General features: G+C 48.6%; 7 protein-coding genes across 16 annotated transcripts; 3 read left to right on the plus strand and 4 right to left on the minus strand.

Annotated features, from left to right (window-relative positions):
• Nucleotides 1-1,259: 1,259 nt before the first annotated feature.
• Nucleotides 1,260-1,622, plus strand: PPTG_08448 (hypothetical protein; the record flags this gene model as incomplete). Its single annotated transcript, XM_008902532.1, has 1 exon — nt 1,260-1,622. The coding sequence occupies one exon, from the start codon at nt 1,260-1,262 to the stop codon at nt 1,620-1,622; it is 363 nt and encodes a 120-aa protein (XP_008900780.1).
• Nucleotides 1,623-2,033: 411 nt separating this feature from the next.
• PPTG_08449 (hypothetical protein) lies at nt 2,034-2,594 on the minus strand (the record flags this gene model as incomplete). Its single annotated transcript, XM_008902533.1, has 1 exon — nt 2,034-2,594. One exon carries the CDS (start codon nt 2,592-2,594, stop codon nt 2,034-2,036), a length of 561 nt encoding a protein of 186 aa, XP_008900781.1.
• Nucleotides 2,595-3,485: 891 nt separating this feature from the next.
• On the minus strand, nt 3,486-3,677 carry PPTG_08450 (hypothetical protein; the record flags this gene model as incomplete). Its single annotated transcript, XM_008902534.1, has 1 exon — nt 3,486-3,677. One exon carries the CDS (start codon nt 3,675-3,677, stop codon nt 3,486-3,488), a length of 192 nt encoding a protein of 63 aa, XP_008900782.1.
• A 1,906-nt stretch (nt 3,678-5,583) lies between these two features.
• PPTG_08451 (hypothetical protein) lies at nt 5,584-6,421 on the plus strand. Its single transcript, XM_008902535.1, has one exon. The coding sequence runs from the start codon at nt 5,668-5,670 to the stop codon at nt 6,160-6,162; it is 495 nt and encodes a 164-aa protein (XP_008900783.1). The 5' UTR covers nt 5,584-5,667; the 3' UTR covers nt 6,163-6,421.
• On the minus strand, nt 6,386-9,733 carry PPTG_08452 (hypothetical protein). Of its 10 annotated transcripts, XM_008902544.1 has the most exons (8): nt 9,464-9,733; nt 9,268-9,396; nt 9,042-9,204; nt 8,589-8,974; nt 8,245-8,531; nt 7,757-8,181; nt 7,636-7,695; nt 6,386-7,571 (listed from the first exon to the last, which is right to left on the minus strand). In XM_008902544.1, the coding sequence occupies exons 1-8, from the start codon at nt 9,662-9,664 to the stop codon at nt 7,297-7,299; spliced, it is 1,926 nt and encodes a 641-aa protein (XP_008900792.1). In that variant the 5' UTR covers nt 9,665-9,733; the 3' UTR covers nt 6,386-7,296. The 10 variants fall into 10 exon arrangements, with proteins under 10 accessions (XP_008900792.1, XP_008900791.1, XP_008900785.1 ...); XM_008902543.1 differs by having other exon boundaries at nt 7,636-8,181; XM_008902537.1 differs by having other exon boundaries at nt 8,589-9,204.
• Nucleotides 9,734-10,357: 624 nt separating this feature from the next.
• On the plus strand, nt 10,358-12,332 carry PPTG_08453 (tubulin alpha chain; the record flags this gene model as incomplete). The annotated part of the gene is made up of 1 exon (XM_008902546.1): nt 10,358-12,332. One exon carries the CDS (start codon nt 10,358-10,360, stop codon nt 11,720-11,722), a length of 1,365 nt encoding a protein of 454 aa, XP_008900794.1. The 3' UTR covers nt 11,723-12,332.
• Nucleotides 11,964-15,949, minus strand: PPTG_08454 (hypothetical protein; the record flags this gene model as incomplete). Its single annotated transcript, XM_008902547.1, has 6 exons — nt 11,964-12,290; nt 12,354-12,799; nt 12,874-13,279; nt 13,352-14,894; nt 14,952-15,076; nt 15,140-15,949. 6 exons carry the CDS (start codon nt 15,947-15,949, stop codon nt 11,964-11,966), a joined length of 3,657 nt encoding a protein of 1,218 aa, XP_008900795.1.
• Between the last annotated feature and the right edge of the window lie 47 nt (nt 15,950-15,996).

The following is a 15,996-nucleotide window of genomic DNA, read 5'->3' on the forward strand; positions in this document are numbered from 1 at the left end:
ACACTGGAATCCGGTTGCTTCTGTTTGTTCTTTGAGGCAGTAGTCACACCGGCTTCGGAAACACCAATCAAAGCATCTTCGAGAGAAACGTCGTCAGATAATTTGACAACTTCAACGCCCCCCATTGTAACATTAGGAAGATCTAATATCTGCATACCAGGACATTGTTGCATTACCAGTGCCATCCCAATAGCATGCAGCGGACAAGTAATGAAACTGTTCTTGTCGGGAAAAAGTGACAGACCCGGTTCTTCAGAAGTCTTCACGCAAGTTAGACGAATAAAAATTACACCATCAGCAATCACCGCCATACTTGTCTTAGGAACAAAACTGAGATCCGAAGCCCGACCAAACGCATACCACATCAACGCCAATAAAGCCGCATCTTAATAATCTTTGGCACTAGCGGCATCGTAATAGAGGCCGTCCATGAAAATACGCAAATCTCTTTTCGTGCACGCTGGTGCCTTCTTGATGTGAGTGCCTTCTTGTCGCGAAATGCATTAGTGCTCTAAAGTTTGAGCCATCTTGAGTAACTTTTTTTCGATTGCTACACGGTTCTTCGGGTAGCTATCAAGCAGCCAATTCTTCACTTACCGGTAGTACGACATCACTGTATTTCTAGCTAGCGGCTTTCCATCGCGGCTTTCTAGGAAGGCCAGGTGAACAGCAAAGCGGTCCATAAGCTTGATGAAGACATTGCCGTTGTCATCACGAGCGAGAGTAGACGCAACGAATCCCATCGTAACGCCTTCGCAAGCTAGATAGCGATGGAACACGTTAATTGCTGTCTGCTTCGCGCGTTGAGAGTTTACTGGGGCGAGATCTTGAAGGCTCAGTATCTGCTCCTCGTGTTGCTTGTTCCAGATGCCTTGAATGTGTTAGTAAGGAAATTTATACATTGTTGCAGTCAGACGTCGGCAAATGACTGGATATGAATGATATCACATTTTAACTGTAGTTTTCTATACAAGTTGACCATATTTTTAATGGCATACCGACAAAATGCATCGGCAAGTTGTCGGTTAGTTGTTGCCCTACCCCTAACGGTTTTATTGGCTAAAATATCTTTTATGCTGGTTTTAATTGGTAGATAACACAAATGTCGTATTTTGTGGGCCCATTTGGTATACTTTAATGCAGTATATTTTCACTGTCGGCACGGTGACGATATTCATCCATATCAGTCTTGAAGGTAGACATCAAGGTATCGGGAGGACCTACCAGCGCATTCGGGCAAATTTTTACTGAAGAAGACTATGCCAGAGTGTGCGCTATGTGAGGCAGTGTGTAGACTGCGAAACCGGAAAGGAAGACCGTCGATCCAAGGTGAATCACAAGGAAGTTTTCAAGCAACCTACGCCTTCCATATTATCGCTATGGACCACATCCTGTCGTTGTTTAAGTCGTACATAGGTAACACGGAGTTGCTGATCTGGGTGGATCTCTTCACGGGATTCGAGATCGCTAAAGCCAGTTGCTCAAGGACTGCTCGGACTATTGTGGAAAGCTACGAAGAGTGTGTGTTTTGTGGATTTGGCGTCCGTGAGGCGATCAGACATGACCGAGAACCTGGCTTCATGTCCGACTTCTTCAGATCGTTCAACAAGATCGTTGGATAAAGACAGCGAGCGGCTTTAGCGTATCGCCTTCAAGCGAACGGCGCACCAGACGCAGAACCGTCATCCAATCACTCGTGTGTGGCAGTATCTTCACCCACGATTTTGCCTCCTTACTGCTCCTCGTGCGACTGCATAACACCGAATCAACTTCGATTGATCTGGTCACGCAGAAAATCATGCAGTAGTGCTCCACAGTTAAGATCGGCTTCGTCGCCCCACGTTGGATCTTCGTAACCCTTCCAGTGGATCAAAAACTCGCGTAGCCTCCGTCCGTAGCGTGTCCGACGTCCAGTTCGCATATCCGCGATGCGTTCCACTTTGTATTCGTCTTCGTCGAGCTCAGCGCCCCAGCTGACTTCAGGTATAGTCCTTCACCGAAGTCGAGTCAACCTTGATCTTGAGTCACCAACCTCACATTCGACAATCTGGGAATCTCCGAACTGGTTTCAACTTGGACACATGTACTACTGGAAACACGTGATAGCCGGACCCAGCGATCTCGAATCTTACTGCATGTAAGTCGACGACCTCCGAAACTCGAAACGGCCCATGCCACATGTGCGCCAGTTTATGTGCGTATCTCTCCTTTACGCGATCTAAGTACAGCCATACTTGTGAACCAACCTCGATCTTGTGTGGACGTGTCGCCTCGTTGTGCCGATCTGCTCTCTCTTGGATAGCTTCGCGCAGACGTTCACTGACTGGTTCGCGAGCCTGCTGATAGTGTCTCTGGATGTGATAACGCCACCGGCCGGGCTCTCGATCTCGACGCCGTGCCGATCCTAGCGTAATCGCAGCTTCCAACGTAGATCGAGGATCCCATCCATGAACTAAGTAGAACGACATGTCACCACGAACTCGATCTTGAGTCGTATTGAGAGCAAAGGCCAGTCGTTCCGCGTACTCATTCCAGTCCTTCTGATCGACATCAGCCACGAACGCCCTGAGAGCACGCGTTAGAGTCTGTACCATGCATCTTGCCAAGGATTACTTGATCTCAAGTGAGGTTGATTCGCTATACGTCTATAATCGCTTGGGTGAAGCCAGTTTGCAATGAGAGGCTGAGAAGACAAAAGAGCCACAGGATTTGGCGTAGGACAAGGCTAACACATTAAATAGTGTTGTTTTTACTTCTCACTTAGCAAGTGTTCTTCGTCTTCGCTATTCCGGGCACGGGATTAACTTTGGCCTATCCGATGACGCACTACAGTTGTACCTACGCAAGATCGAAGTTTGAGCGCCTGGATTGCTTGACCAGGATGCCCGCCAACCCTCACTCAAGGCCAACCGCTAAAGGAAACGACAAGCGCGTAAAGGAAGGAAGGCAATTTACCAACCATAAGATACACCCCGGGCCAAGATCAACATCGGCCCCAAGATCGATGAACCGCGATCTTTCACCTTAAGATCGATAACTCAAGACCGTAGCCGGCGCAGCGAGTAGAAGTATCCCTGTTGCTGTCAAACGCCCTGATGTCTGTGCAGACAGTCCAAGAAAACAGCGTCGCTTCTGAGACCACCGGAAGAGAGAATCGGCCCACCGACGGGTACACAAGGTGAGCATTACAACAACACGGAAGGTCGGAGTACCCCCTCCGTTAGTCGGCAGTTCGGGCACAGTGTGCAAGAGGATTTTAACGATCAGAATTTTTCGCAGAACCACTTCGCCACACTCTCCTCTGCCGCTCAAATCAAACGGCATAGAAAATTGGGTTAATTCACGAAAAGGATAAGTAGATATTGAAATATCAAGGTCTAAAGTAAAACAAATTCGTTGGATCTACTGAATCCACAACTTAGCTTCATTCCACTGTTTTTCTAATGGTGCCAACCCGTGCGGATGGAAACGTTTCTAGAACGTTGTTACTGCACGTTGTAGTCGCACATTTTCTGGATAAGCAGCAGAATAAGCCCCAGTAGGATGATGATGTCCGTAATGAGCACCGGGTACAGCCAGCGTTTGCCGAGCCGCTCGCGGTTAAATCGGCTCTCGCTCTGCTTCACGCGCCAGTTCATCCATAGCAGCACGCCCACGCTGCTCCACAGACCTGCCATCTCTCCTATTGAACAATGGCGCGCGCATAAGTTGTGCTGCACACGAAGAAGCTCGAAATTTCGAGGATGGCATGTTAGCAAAACTGTAAAACTGTCCAAATATTGCAGGTGAGTTGAGATCGATGGAAGCTTTTTTACTTACAGTGATATGCATGACCATGGTGGATTACTCAACGGAGGACCTAAAGCAGGCTCCGTTGGAGGCCAATAAGCTAGTTTATTACCTCAAAACTCTGTCACCTTTTTGGTTTATCTTCTTTTCCTTCCGAGACTTGCGTGTTGTTCTTAGTTTTCACTGTGAAGGCTCTATTTCAATCAGTTTCAAGATAAAAATATATGGTTAACTCTCAATCTCCACTCTAATATAATAATTGCAAATCTAAACAGAATCGGTGGTGGTACAGTCCTGGTACAAAAATGAAGGATAGGATAGACGTGAAAGGACGCCTCCCCTCCCTTCACTATGGGGTACCGTCAACCACCTGTTTACAGAGTTGTCACGCTCCTTCGAGCTGTTCACTGGCTGAGCGTGTGTCAGCCAATCAAAGTGGTGAGATTCGTATAGGCTGCTCTGTGGACACCACTTTATTAGTGGGCGGTGTCAGTAGGCTATTTTAGAGGATGCAGTCCACAAGCCAGTTCTATCTTCTAAAGCGAGGCGGGTGCCCTGCCAGCTCGGCTTAACACTGTTCAAAGAGCCCCGCTTAGCGGGGCTCCGCTCGGCTTGTTCTTCGACATTTGTCTTCAAATTTGTATTCAAAAACGTCCGTCACGCTTTCGCGTTAGCAACTTACATATATGTAGATAACGAATTAATCCTCTGCAGCATTTTGTACTGCTACATGTATCCCATGAACGTTGTCTGTATCTTAGCTAATTGGATCTAACACGCTTGCCAGCAGTGTAGGGGAAGAGTTCATAATCTTTTGTTTAACTAGCATTAAATATGTCCCTGACAGCTTTTCTATGGACCTATTTCCGCCTGAATTAACACTCTACCGCCAAAACAAGTGAAGGCACAATACCGTATATCACGGCGAACATGTAACATCGTAAAAAGTGCATAATTTGGTCATGTAAAAAGTCTTTTTTGGAGACATACTTGACATTCTATGCTTTGTAAACACCATTTAGGTGTTCTAGTCAGGTAACATGTTCGCCGTAAAGTCCGGATTGAGTGAGATAGTCGTAAAAAGATCTTTACCTAATAATATAAAAAAATAAACCCGACACATTTTGGGGGTAAAAAGTACCATTGTACTTTGTTTTGTAAACTGTTCCTTTCTATTTTTTACGCGCGTTGCACTCAATCCGTTTGTCTCACTGAATCCGGACTTTACCATAAAGTAAAGTTTACGGTACGGTAATAAGTTACTAGTAGATGCTTCTAACTCCACATCCCAATGGGATTCCAAAATCCAACAATGTTATTCTCTTTTACCAGCTGGAGAACAAACTCAACGAGCTGCTCAATGAGCTCATCCATTCTTCTGTACCATACGGTTGAGTCTAGAGAATTCTTGATCACTCTAAGGTACACACACGTAAGACGCACACGTAAGACGCACACGTAAGACGTAGCGGTGTCTTAGTTTTGCAATGATAAACATGTAAAGGCACGGTAAATTATATAGGGATTTTACATATTGGATTTACTGTTAATGCTTAAATATCACGTACTTTAATCTAGAAGCTCTTAGTGTATCGGTATGAGCCGCACTCCGCGCGGTGGTCGGCTCGCTATTCGTCTCAGGCACGCACTTAACTGCTGTTGCTTGAGTGTCCTTCTCCGTTTCGCGCGAGAAGCATATCCGCAGATTGATCTCCCGGTATGAGAAATGGCGGGTTTTAGGTGTCCGCACCATATGTGTAATGGTCCTGGACATTTTGCCACAACACAATCGACAATAAGCAACACGCACTGCGTGGCGCAGCACTTCTTTGGGAAGTTCTAGCCGACAACCACCCTTACATATTAAACGTACAAACCATGCGTGCCTTCTTCATGATACTGCTCGCTGTCGCCACCCTGCTGATCAGCAGCAATGCTGCCACAGTGAATCCGCAGGCATCCCATGACCTCACCCAATCGACCGATGCTAACGATGTGAAACTGAGAAGTGGACGGTTGCTGAGAATAGAAACAATGAACAACCAGGCCACCGACACCATCGACGAAGAGAGGGCGGCGATTCCGGAAGTACTAAAGAAGCTCTGGGCATCCACGTCGAAGTGGTTTGGCGACAAGACTCTGGCGACAAAGCTGCATTATCACGCAATGAAAATGAAATTGGACGATATCGCGGAGAAACTCGCGACAAAAGGTGTCGACCCTAACCGAGCATACAGGGTCTTGAAGCTCGAGAAGGACAGTAATCGATATGTTAACTGGTTTGAAAGTGGCGAGTTCACACTGTGGAAAAAGCTTGCCAAAGCCTACCAGGATAAGAATCCCACGTGGAAGAACCACTATGCTGACGCTTAGTCCGAAAACTGGTCGCGAAGTTTTGTTTGATTTGATGAGTGTGTCTAGTGAAGACGTTTTCAGGAGTTGCGGGTCGTCAATAAAGCTTACGTACGCTGCTCGACTCTATTCTAGAATGGGCAGCAGTGGAGAGGTTGTCGTTGATAGTGCCGGATAAACAGCGCGAATGAAGCGCTGTGTGGTAAACAAATAGTCACTATTGTTCAACCAACGATGTTGGTTTCTCCCAGTTTCATGTGCTACAGCAACTTCATATTTGGTGGTGGGAATCCCAGAAATAATACCAGTACGCCTTTGAGCAGCGACCTGCACCTAGGCAACACCAATCATAGAAGAGATGAACGAACTGGCAGAACCTCACTAATTGTTGAGAGCCTGTCGACGTGTTTAGCTGAGCCTAGTGATCACGTCCTACCACGTCCCTAGCTATCAACAAGGCGTTGACCCTCGTATCGTTGAATGACACCAGGTCTCTTGCAGGTTCCCAAAGATGTCGGGAAGGTGTTGCAACGTGCACCGAGACGATAAAATTGCTTCTTGATTTGGCGTCACCCATGACAACTATAGCAATATGCACAACGACGTCACCCACCTCATCAATGTCAATTGCTCGCTGGATTACGAGAGGAAATACTTTTCTAGTACTCGCTGATTCGAGCTCATGATTTTTGACTGAGCAGCAACAAACGTCAAGACAGGCTCCAAAAGATAATTTACAATGTGATTACCGTTTGTGAAGTTCACACGGTACGTTAAATGGCTCCGCAATTCTCGGCGAAAATGTCGAAAGAGATCGTAACCCAAGTCGACACCGCCATGACGCTACACCAAGCATAGTGCGATCAATATCGTTTTCATGATGACGAGCAGATTAACCTAGCAAGAACCTTGACGCCGCGGACATCGAAACAGGACTCTGCTGAGACTCCAATCCACCTTCGTTGCGTACGCAGCTTTTCCCCATTAGACGACCCGTTGAAGAAAAAAGGTGTACATCCCAGTAAACCATCGCTTCCACACTATCGCCAACAATGTACTGATGCAGAGGATCCATTAGTAAAATCGTATCATAAGAAATTGTGCTTTGGCAAAAGCGACGAGGATATTTCATATTTCTTGACACTCTTGAACTTGTTAGATAATTACTTCGTGGTCATACTGACGTCGATATTCAGCTTCATCTTCACGTAGGATCTGGGCGGCACGGTTTGCTACCATCACCACGGTCGAGTGCACGTTCCCATTTGGAATAAGCGGGATGACGGACGCGTCAGCTACGCGTAAGTTTTGGATGCCAAAGACGCGCAGGTGATTGTCTACAACGCCCTCTTCCTCTGAATTTGCCATGGACGCGCTACCGACCCAATGTGAGTTGCGGAATACATTGTCGAACACCCAGTCGTTCAAGTCTAACACAAACACAGGGGTGAGATAAATTACCAACAAAGAAATGAATAGGGTCACTGCACATACCTTTCGGTGAAGTGATCTCAGCGCCTGGAGATAATTCACGCCCAATTAACTTCTTTTCAGCTGTCAAACCAACAATAGATTAGCCATCCGTGTGTAAAGGACACTGCTGGGGCGCACTCACCGAGCTTTGCTGCAATTTCGCGCACCACGCCGATCGCCCAAGAGATTTTCCAGACGTCGCCGTGTCTAAGATGCTCGGGTTTGGCATCCGGGATTTCCGACACGACACGAGGGATCAAGTGGTCATCGATGTCGTTGTCGTCAACATAGTCGTTTTCATCGTGAATGAGCACCACGCGACTGCGTGCGAGAGGATGCAGTAGTGCGATGGTTACAACTACCTCAGTCATGTGATCAAGTCCCGCGCTGTTCGACATGTGCGGCTCCGATTTTCGCGGGAACAAAGTGAGCTGAATTTCAGGTAATGTTGCTCCTGGAGGGATCAAGAATGCTCCAGTACTGAGACCAGCAGAGCCAAACAAGCCGAAACTGGAAACGTTGGTGTGTTTGGCGTTCGTGGCTGTGAAGTACGAGTCCAGATCCGCTCTGCACGAATATCATAAACACTGTTAGCTACGGAATAAAACATGTAACAAGTTGTTTACTTACTTGAGATCAACAACTCGTGGTGATTTGTACTCGAATACCATTCCAATCACGGGATGATCCTGCAGGTTCATCCCCACGCGAGGCAAGTGCTTCTTCAAAGGCAAGCCAGCTTTCTTGAGTGCATCTTGATTGCCGAGTCCGGAAAGCATTAGAATCTTCGGCGTGTTAATCGCACCCGCCGTGACGATGACTTCTCCGTGCTCAGCAAGACGAATTAGCTGTCCTGTATCATTCCCGAAGCGTACTTCCACCCCTTCAGTCACGTTGTCGTCATTAATGCTGATTCTCTGGTCAGTTAAAACGTCAGAACATGTAAACTACTCATTGAACAGCAATCTACTCACCGTGACTGTCGTATCAAGCATCAAGCGGAAGTTTTCCCGCTTAGATTCTGCCGTCTTGCTATCCAGAATGGGCCCAAGAAACGCCTTGGCTGCACTTTCACGAACACCGTCACGCGTGTTGAAGTGATAATACCCGGCTCCGTATCGTCCATCGGGGGCGTTGAAGTCCGCAGTGCGCGGAATGCCCAACTCAACACACGCCTCGATAAACTCCCTGGACATGTCCAACGCTAGCGCCGGTGGACTGGTCCGAATGAATCCCTGCTTGCTGTGATAGCTCGAATTAGGTCCGTCAAAGTCCTCGATGGACAAGTAAATGTCCAGAGCCTTTTCCCACGTCCAATTTTCCATCTGCCAGCGCCTCAAATCTGACGGCAATGCTCGCACTAAAAGTCCACAAAAGCTCCAACAATAAGCTCACCTCTTAAACGAATGCACGTGATAGTTATGTACCATAGAGCATGGCGTTATGGATACCACATCCTCCCAATGCTTTAGCCACGTTCACGTCCGGATATGCCCAATGCAGCGACGGTGTGTTGGCCACGTTGGTCCAGTAGAATGGCACGTCGAACGGCGTCAATTTCTTCGAGTTTAAGGGTGACGGGATCGCGTCCTGCAGTATCAAGTTCCGTAAGTTGCTTCTCCAACTGTTCTTACAGAGGTTTAATCGTCCAACCTTGCCACCCAGTTGAGTCTGTGACGCGTTACCCGCCTCGACAAGCAGAACACGTCGCCATGGATCATCACTCAGCAGTTTGGCCACTACAGAGCCCGCCGGGCCGCCACCAATGACGATGGCGTCGTACTAAGAGCAGCAGCCCACAACCTGGTTAACACTGACGTATTAATAGACAGCAGGGACACGTACTTACCTCCTCCGACAATACTAGCGGAGTGATGGTCGACAGAGCTCCTGGTCGAAGGAGACGCAGGACGATGGCGACGCAGGCCGCACCCCCTGCGAACAGCAGCAACAACGCTAAGCCGCTCACGAGGAGGCGAGTGCGGCGGCCAATGCGCTGTACGCCTGGACGCAGCAGTGGCGACCGCTCATCACTATAGCTGGCGGCCATTATTAATAGGCGCGTGCGGGGTCGGATTTAGAAATGCAACGCCAAGTTAGTGGCGTGCGTGGTCCATCTTCAATTGTTCACTACGATCCTTTCACACGTCGCAGACGCGTGAATCTTTTTTTTTGTGGTAAACACAAAATAACCGGCTCAACCGGTATTGTCGGTACCACCATCAGACCGGTATCCGTGGTACGTCAAAAGGTTACAGCGCACACAATGCGCCACCAACCGACCTAACCTGAGTTGCAGTGGGCAAGATGGTGAAAAGCAGTGCCAGTGTGAACTCCGTAGCACCGCTACTAGCAGAGACCACATAAGCATGTCGGCTTCACAGGACGGCTTACACACAGTGAGAAGCACGACACCAAATCTTGGAGGTTGCCATGGGAAACCTCTATCATAAAGACTCTACATGAAGCCGTGAACAGATACACGTCCTTTGGGCAGCAATTTCAAATTGCAGTTCAGTGCTGTTCAATACATCGATATCCATGTATGCGTTAGAATTTATTCTTTTTCGGCCTCAAAAGCCCCACGGCTGGTATCACCTCTCCCGACGGACGCGAAAAAAGTCGCCCATCATTTTCGCTTTTTGTGACAGCAGCCAAAAAAGGCGTCTTCAATCAAATCCGCCAGTTCATTATCCGAGTTGCCCCTCTCCAGGTCAAGACCAACACTCCTCAGTCTACGACAATGCGCGAGATCCTATCCATCCACCTCGGCCAGGGCGGCATCCAGACAGGTAACGCCTGCTGGGAGCTCTACTGCCTCGAGCACGGCATCCAGCCCGATGGCACCATGCCCAGCGATAAGACCATCGGCGGAGGAGACGACTCGTTCTCTACTTTCTTCTCCGAGACAGGCTCGGGCAAGCACGTGCCGCGCGCTGTGTTCGTAGACCTGGAGCCTAGCGTCTGCGACGAAGTGCGTACCGGTACATACCGCCAATTGTATCACCCGGAGCAGATCATCTCGGGCAAGGAAGACGCCGCCAACAACTACGCGCGTGGCCACTACACGATCGGAAAGGAGTACGTGGACGTGGTGCTGGACCGCGTCCGTAAACTGGCCGACGCCTGTACGGGTCTGCAGGGCTTCATGGTATTCAACGCCGTGGGCGGCGGTACCGGTTCGGGTCTGGGCTCGCTCCTACTCGAGCGTCTGTCGGTCGACTACGGCCGTAAGAGCAAACTTGGCTTCACCATCTACCCTTCGCCCCTCGTGTCGTCGGCTGTTGTTGAGCCCTATAACTCTGTGCTATCCACACACGCGCTGCTGGAGCACACAGATGTGGCCGTGATGCTGGACAACGAGGCCATCTACGACATTTGCCGTCGCTCTCTCGACATTGAGCGCCCGACGTACACGAACCTGAACCGTCTCATTGCTCAAGTCATCTCGTCGCTCACCACGTCGCTGCGTTTCGATGGCTCGCTGAATGTGGATATCACCGAGTTTCAGACCAACCTGGTGCCGTACCCGCGTATCCACTTCATGCTCAGCTCGTATGCTCCGGTTATCTCGGCTGAGAAGGCCTACCACGAACAGCTGTCGGTGGCCGAGATCACTAACAGCGCCTTCGAGCCAACCTCCATGATGGCCAAGTGCGACCCTCGTCACGGCAAGTACATGGCCACGTGCCTCATGTACCGCGGTGACGTCGTCCCCAAGGACGTGAACGCCGCTGTGGCCACCATCAAGACCAAGCGTACTATTCAATTCGTCGACTGGTGCCCGACCGGTTTCAAGTGCGGTATCAACTACCAGCCTCCGGCGGTTGTGCCTGGTGGCGACCTGGCGCGCGTGCAGCGTGCGGTGGCCATGATCTCGAACACCAGCGCCATTGCTGAGGTGTTCTCCCGCATCGACCACAAGTTCGACCTGATGTACGCCAAGCGTGCGTTCGTCCACTGGTTCGTGGGCGAAGGAATGGAGGAAGGCGAGTTCTCAGAGGCTCGTGAGGATCTCGCTGCTCTGGAGAAGGACTACGAGGAGGTATCGGCCGAGACCGCCGAGGGTGACGATGAGGAGTTCGATGAGAAGTACGAGGAGTACTAAGCTCGGCACAGATCATCATTTTCAAGGCACGAGCTGGCGGTCTATTGAGCTATGACGCTCCGAAGACGCTTCTTGCCACACTAGCCATTACGTGGCCACTTACAGCAACTAAAGCTGACGATCACATGCGCGGAATCGAACGAAACATTTTGAGGATCGAACAGCAATTTTGTATGTCGTAACTTGACGCGATTCAATTCAAAACGCAGCAACGAGCTGCCAGTTTTGCATTTCCTTACAATTATTCGGGCTGAGGCTGGTTCTGGTTATTGGTGTACTCGGCCCATTTCGCGTTGGCTCTCGCTGATCGATTTTGCGGAACCGCCAAGACTTTCGATACCGTGGCCATCCTCTTAAAAGTTTTCTTCGCCTGAAGTCTGGGCACGTCAGGAAACTTGCCACTGATGCTCCTCCTACTGTTAGTCGACTTTGCTGACTGTAGCAACTCATTCGTGACGTCTGCAGCGGCCAATAAAGCGTTTGTATGACCGGTAGATGGCAGCGGCTTCCGAGCTCGTTCCGTCCCGATAATGCGCTCCACCATCGCCGCAAAGTTCAAGCATGCCGTCTGTAAAAAGTAAAATAAAGGTTAACCTTTTCAAAGCGGAAAAGTTCTGTTCAAACAACGTACCACACAAAAGTTCATATTCTCCGAGATTTTGGTCTCGATCACTTCTTCGCGTCGTCTTATGTCTGCAAGAAGAGTAGCTGCTTCATTCAATTTTTTCCTCATCGTGTTCACTCGCTCCATTCCCAATTGATTGAGAAGACTAATGTCCTTTATCGTTTCGTGAAAAACTTTCTGCATAAGAAAAAACTGGTTGATGACCTCAGTATCGGTTAACCTTGTGTACGGCGCTGCGGCAGGCTCTTCGTCTCGAGCAGTTGTGGGGGGTGATAAGGCAACATTCGACATTGCTCGTACTGCATTGGGGTCATCGATAGCCCCACTTACGTCCGTATTGTTAATCTCCGGTAAGTTAACTTGACCGGTAACATACTCATCAATATCGTTGACAAACGACTGCCTGCTCTGAGGTACCGGTCGTGTAGTTATCTTGCCAGGATTGATGCGTGCTAGAGCTCGCTCCTAGGTAATAAAAGCATTACTGTTAGTGGTTATAGTTAAAACAAATAAACAATATCGATACGATGTTTTACCTTCTTCATCCTTTCTTCTTGTGCATGAAGTTCGTAACAAATGTAGAATTGACCGCCAACCAGAGTAAGTGGCATAGCAGTGTAACACGAACTGAAGATCATACCGACAATGTCGATCAACTTTCCAAGTGATGTTCGAGGATGTAGATCTCCATAGCCAACGGTGGTAAAACTCACGAGCGAGAACCAAGTCGAGCGCAACATATCCGTGATAATGGTCACTACAGTATTCTGCACAAGTACGCGCTTTCCAATCGGCAAGCCTTCTGACATCTCGGACGTTAAAACGTTTTTGTGCCACCACATACAGACAGATCCTACGAAACATTCCGTTCCACGCTCCATCTCGAAAAATACAGCCGCAGAGACAGCACATCCCAAAAACAAGAAGAAAAGCTACAACAAGAAAAAAAAACGTAATGACAGTGAGGGTGGGAAGTTGTGGTGTATAGACAACGCTGGTCTTACCGGGATTGCAAGTCTTTCCGTGACCAGTTGAGCAGTTCTGATCAACACACGAGCACCGGGGATGTGAGTTCCAAGCTTGAGAATGCGTAGGCTTTTCAAAAAGCGAACGGCTGTGAAGAACGACGGCATAGCTGGGACAACAGAATACGTTGGCCATTCCCCGATTAATATCTCCACAATATCAACGTAGAACGGGAGAAGAACGAGAACATTCGCAATGAATCGGATGTCTCCCCAAAGATGGCGTCGCACGGGGTGCGAGTACACGCGTAACGCAATCTCCAGAGTGAACAACAAGCCGAACAGGAACTCAAAGTAGATCCAGTACGGCTCCATGTCGAATAGAAATTGTATCGGAGGGTTACACAGGCGATTCTTGCACACATGCTCGACACCAGAACGTGATGGAAACACGTCACTACAGGAAAGGGGAAACTTATCCGACGCGAAGTTTACACCTGATCCGTAGCAGGATTCATCGGGGTCGCCAATAGAGCAGTGAAGATCTAAACGTTGGCTTGTCACTTCGACTGAAATCCCAGATCCAGACGACGGAACTTCTTTAAACACGTAGCAACCAGGTTCGTCGTATCGCGCGCAGTAATCGTGAACATTTCGAAGGCAGAGAAATGTCTGCAGTCCTGTTTTCTGCAGTTCTGGTGTGGTTTGTAAGTAGAACATGGCAATACTGAGCACCACGGAGATCATTCGCATTTTGTTGATGATCCGTGCTTGCCAGATATCTTGACGATACTCGAATATGTTCCAAATCTGAGCTCGCAGGTTGTTCGTATCGGTATGACGATCATGACGTGTGATGGCCTTCATCGCCTTTGAGCCTATTGCCGCGATTTTCCCTTTAGCCACGCTCATCCGTGTAGTGCTGCGCGAGCCACGCGGGTCCTTGCGAACAAGTTTGCCGCTCGACATGAAGCGATCCAAGTCGTTTTCTTGATTTTTTGACGCTAGAGCCGCTTGTACCAGTTCATGAGCTTCTGCACAAACTCGAGAGTGTAGTTTAATTATTGACATGACTCCATCTAAAGCATGTGAAGCTGCATCGCTGCGTCGTTTTGTAGACTGGATCACAGCTTCCAGTGTCATCGGAGGATTGGACCCGTTATCTGGAGGACTAATAATGCACTGAAGCGCAAAATTGGCATCCAAAATGGCTTGGGAGAGTTTGTAGAACCGATCGCAGGTGACGGAACTCGCGTATTTGATGACGTGTGCGTCGATCTTTTGTAGTGTATCGTCCGGCTCGTTCGTGCCCCCGACTATCGCGTTGAGTATATCCCGTCGAGAAATATTAGCGGACAGCTTGGAAGTTTTCCTGCATGGATTGGTCGGCTCGCTTTGGTTCTGTTTTAAATTCTTCGCGTACTCGTCGTAATCTGTCCACGCTAATTCGTACTTGATACCGACAATTGCCAACGGCATGGAAAAGTAAATCGTGCCGAAAATCATCACCATACAGACAAGTAGAAGAGATCCGGCATTGTGCATCGACGGCACTTGACTTCCGTAGCCCACGGTGGCAACACTGTTGAAAAATATTGGTTAGAATCTTTTTTAAAGAAAATAGAATTGTAGTACGTACGTAAGCATGACAAAGTATCCGGTATTGAAAATGTCGGTGAATGTGCACGTTTGCAGATCATAACACGGCTCAGCGTAGAAAATTGCGGTAGCAAACACCATCACGACCGTGATTAGAAAGAACATCTAGTTCAAAGCGAATAATACGGTTAGCTTCATCTCGTCAATCGTCAAAGAGAGAGAACTTACCGTAATTGTTAGAGGGGGGATGGCGTCTGCTACTGCGCGGAAGAGCACTTTTGTCCCAATGAAAGCCTGAGCTGCGATGATTAGTCGAACTGCTCGAAGAATGCGTAAGTTATAAATGATTACTTCCATTCGCTGAGTATCTTCTCCCATTGCAAGCGCAGCCAGCTTTGGTAGAGTTGCTATTGCAGCCAGCAGACGTATCCAAGTGGATATTGATTTCCAGAACTGAGCTTGTTTAGACGCAGTGGACCAGCGTACTAGAAACTCGATGATATACAGCAATGTGAATAATGTCTCGATATAATTGTAAGATGCCTCGCTAAGCATGTAAGGGAAATCGGGGTCGGAACTGCCGTATCGCGGTCCATCTAGAGTTTCACTCGCCATGACTCCAACATTAAGAAAAAGCACCAACATCAAGATCTGATGCAGTCTCCAACCGATATGAGATTCCTCTGGATTCGTGAGATAGAAATTGATACGCGCTCTCCACTCCAGGGCTTGGATTGATCTTGGAGAACGCAATAACGGGAGGTCACGGATGAGCAGTTTGGTCATTAACTCGGAGAAGATGGAGATTTTCCTCCGTTGGAATTTATCCACGAGATACGACTTGGTGACGAGGTTTTCTGTTATCGGGTTTGCTGAGTTGATGTCAGATGTGGTCGGTGGCAATGCAGGAATCGGCTCAACTTGAGTGTATTTTACTGAAGATTCATCTGCGTGCGGTTTATTCGTTCGCTCCGGTTCTTCGATCTCGCGACTTCGCCCATTAGTCCGTTCATCTGTCACGTCGCTAACCTCCATCATATTTCATACGAGGTGGTACTGAGCTGCTCGCCTTTCTGAAGTTCACA

Source organism: Phytophthora parasitica, assembly GCF_000247585.1.
Source record: "Phytophthora parasitica INRA-310 unplaced genomic scaffold supercont2.14, whole genome shotgun sequence".
NCBI classification, from domain to species: Eukaryota; Oomycota; class Peronosporomycetes; order Peronosporales; family Peronosporaceae; genus Phytophthora; species Phytophthora nicotianae.